Here is a 2933-nt window from a genome sequence, read left to right on the forward strand (position 1 = left end):
AAAGGTTTTATTTATTAGCACAAGAAAAGAAAAAAGAAATCCGCAGAACCTGCTTTACTTTTGCCAGTAATGGGCTACCAAGTTTGCTTGCCTGTCAGTGAAGTAAGTGAAATGGAAGATTTTGATTTTGAAAACTGCACTTTAATACAGATTACAAAAGTACAGCATGTTTAGAAAGTTGGCCAAATGAAGAGCATAAGTAAACATGGCAGTTTACAAAATGAAGATATAGCCTACAGTATATTTAATTGAAGCAACAGCAACCATACAGTACAAGTGAACTCGGAGTGTGGGGTTATGTCACAGCGAAAAACGAGACTCATAAAATGTTGTGTTTATGCAGTTCGGGTTCCGCTGCTTCCTCTGTTTCCAACTCCAGCAATCGAGGAGCCAGAGCCAGGGCGGCCTCCTCGTCCACCACGGCCGCCTCCCCGTCCACCACGGCCGCCTCCCCGTCCACCACGGCCGCCTCCCTTTCCACCACGACCGCTTCGTCCAGAGCCTTTGCCAGACTTGCTTCGTCTTGTCCTGATCTTTTTCTGTCATTACAGGAGACAAAGGATCAAGTAAAGCCTGGTTTATACTTAGCTGTACGATGGTGTCCTGTGCCAAAATAAATAGCAGATCTACAAGTCCATAACGCATGTTACATTGTGATGGAACACTTTGTGGGCTTGCAGATCGGATTATTTTTGGTGCGGAACACCAGGCACAATGGATAGTGGTATTTAGGGAAAACTTGGTGTGTGTTTTAGGAAAAACGTCTGGCTTTGTTATTTTGTATAACTGCAGCTTGTTTCTAATGTGTTACTTAATGCCTGTTACTGATGAGTCATTCAAAGGTCAAAGGAATTAATATATCTGAATTCTCAAATAGAATGCCATACCATCTTTAAACTATACTGATATCAGTCAAGGTCTGCTGCCATTCACTTCAAGACATGTTCAATTGTACCTGCAAATCTTGTTCTTCCACATCACATCTGATTTCAAAGGCACTGATCTCATCAACATCCTGAACTGGGTGGGTAACATCCATGTTGCACAACATTCTTTTCTGAAAAAAGTACATTTTCATGTATTTATTTTTTATTGAAGACCTGAGGAACATACTGCATCACTCTGAACAAGATGTTCTATGCTCTTCATAGTTGCAGGCACAGTTCAGTTATAAATTCTTTCTTATTATAGCTACTTAAATGTACCCCATCTTTCTTCAGAGAACACGCTGTGTCGATTGTGGAGTTGCACTCTGTCTCTTGTGCAGTAAATGTCAGCTTTCTGAAAGATACTGCAGATAGGTCGGCATCCTCGGGCTGCAGCTGGATAAAATAAAAATAAAAAAAGATGAGATAATCTTTATTCATTCCCAGGGAGAAATCCAGGTCAAAGTCAGCAAAGTTTTTATTTAATACAAAAGATAATATTATTTGACTTTCCATTTCCAATATTTTGTTTTGTCTAGAGTTTGTACAAATAATACAACGTAGTAGGTCTTCTGACATACTCACAGTTTCAATTTGGACGTCATCGTGAAGCAGGCGGTAGTTCTGCAGAGGAAATTTAAGGTTTAAGATGAAGTCTTCATAGCTGGGTTCAGCTCTGGCAAGCCAAGCAAGCAGAGTAAGAGTGAAGAACAATGTCATTTGAGTCTTCATCTTTGTGTCTGTGTGACTGTGTCCTAAACTGAACAGCAGTAGTGCTTATATAAAGTCTTTGACTCTTGCAGAATTTCCATTGTTGAGCAATCCAGGTTTGGGGAAATCTGTGACCCCTACAGCCCAAGAAACAAAACATAGGTTACCGTAACAGGGTCAAAGGTTCACAGGTAGAGTCAGGATTCTCACAAGGGGAGGAATCTTAATTTTGTAAGTTGTGACCTTTTGAATAACCACAAACTATAAACAAAACATCCTATGTAATAAAAATGTTCATATGTGTTGGTTACAGTGCTTATCATTTTGACAGAGTTTGTGTCAAACAATTACAAATATAGGAAGGAATTTGCTTCACATGTTGCTTCACATAATTATGTTGCAATCTCAGTCTATCCACAGAGAGAATGCTCACGTCAAAACAATAGCTCAACAGACTGTGCCTTATTATATAAATGGATGTTTTTGATTTTCCACAATTTCAACCTCTATTGTGGCAAAATGCACATGTTGCAACAAGATGTCTTAGTTGATCAGTGACAATTATGAGAGGGATAGCATATTCATTAGTTTGAGTTTGTTAACCACTTAGTGGTTTATGGTTATATTTTATTGTCAACAGACATTATCATGCATTGTCAATCGATAAAGTGGTGGACATCATCAGCTGGAGCTTATCATCGGGCCTTTCGGATTTCTTCTGTAGGATTATTGCGACCGTAGGACGCATTTACTATAAAAACCTGATCGCCTGCGGTCATTTCCTTTTTTTTTTCTTTTTTTTTATGTGATATTCTGTTTGCTACTGGGTTTGATTTCCCTCCAGGTTGCTAAACTGGTAGTCCTCTGGAAGCCTGCAATTAATATTCCTATGAAGATGCAGAGATATAAAATAAATATGAAAATGTCAAACTACATACTACTATAAATCAGATAATCAATTAATAGTCAATCTTATTGATTGCCATTAAAAGATTGTTCCATGAGGTACACTATGTCTTTATTGCTGTTTTTACACAAGGCAATGCGGGTGACGGCTCACTCATACAATTCAAAGAGGAGATTGCTTAATTCTGTGATGCCACATACATTTTGCCACAACATCCCGACCCCACCCACAACCTTCAGTTCAAGCTGCAGTGTGACAGGTAACCCCACTCTTTGTCCTTTGTCCTTTCCTGATGTATATGTCTGAACGAACACCAAAGATTTATACCATAATAAGTATCACTTATCACTGAGTGTCACATGACATAATGCAAACCAAGTTATAGTTGC

At 38.9% G+C, this 2933-nt stretch overlaps 1 protein-coding gene across 1 annotated transcript; it reads right to left on the reverse strand.

The window, feature by feature from the left end:
• Nucleotides 1-178: 178 nt before the first annotated feature.
• LOC308285037 (uncharacterized protein) lies at nt 179-1658 on the reverse strand (the record flags this gene model as incomplete). The annotated part of the gene is made up of 4 exons (XM_080725755.1): nt 179-539; nt 956-1057; nt 1206-1322; nt 1512-1658. The coding sequence occupies 4 exons, from the start codon at nt 1656-1658 to the stop codon at nt 336-338; spliced, it is 570 nt and encodes a 189-aa protein (XP_080581881.1). The 3' UTR covers nt 179-335.
• Between the last annotated feature and the right edge of the window lie 1275 nt (nt 1659-2933).

The sequence above is a fragment of the Nannobrachium achirus genome, assembly GCF_963921795.1.
Source record: "Nannobrachium achirus genome assembly, chromosome: 5".
Taxonomy (NCBI): Eukaryota; Metazoa; Chordata; class Actinopteri; order Myctophiformes; family Myctophidae; genus Nannobrachium; species Nannobrachium achirus.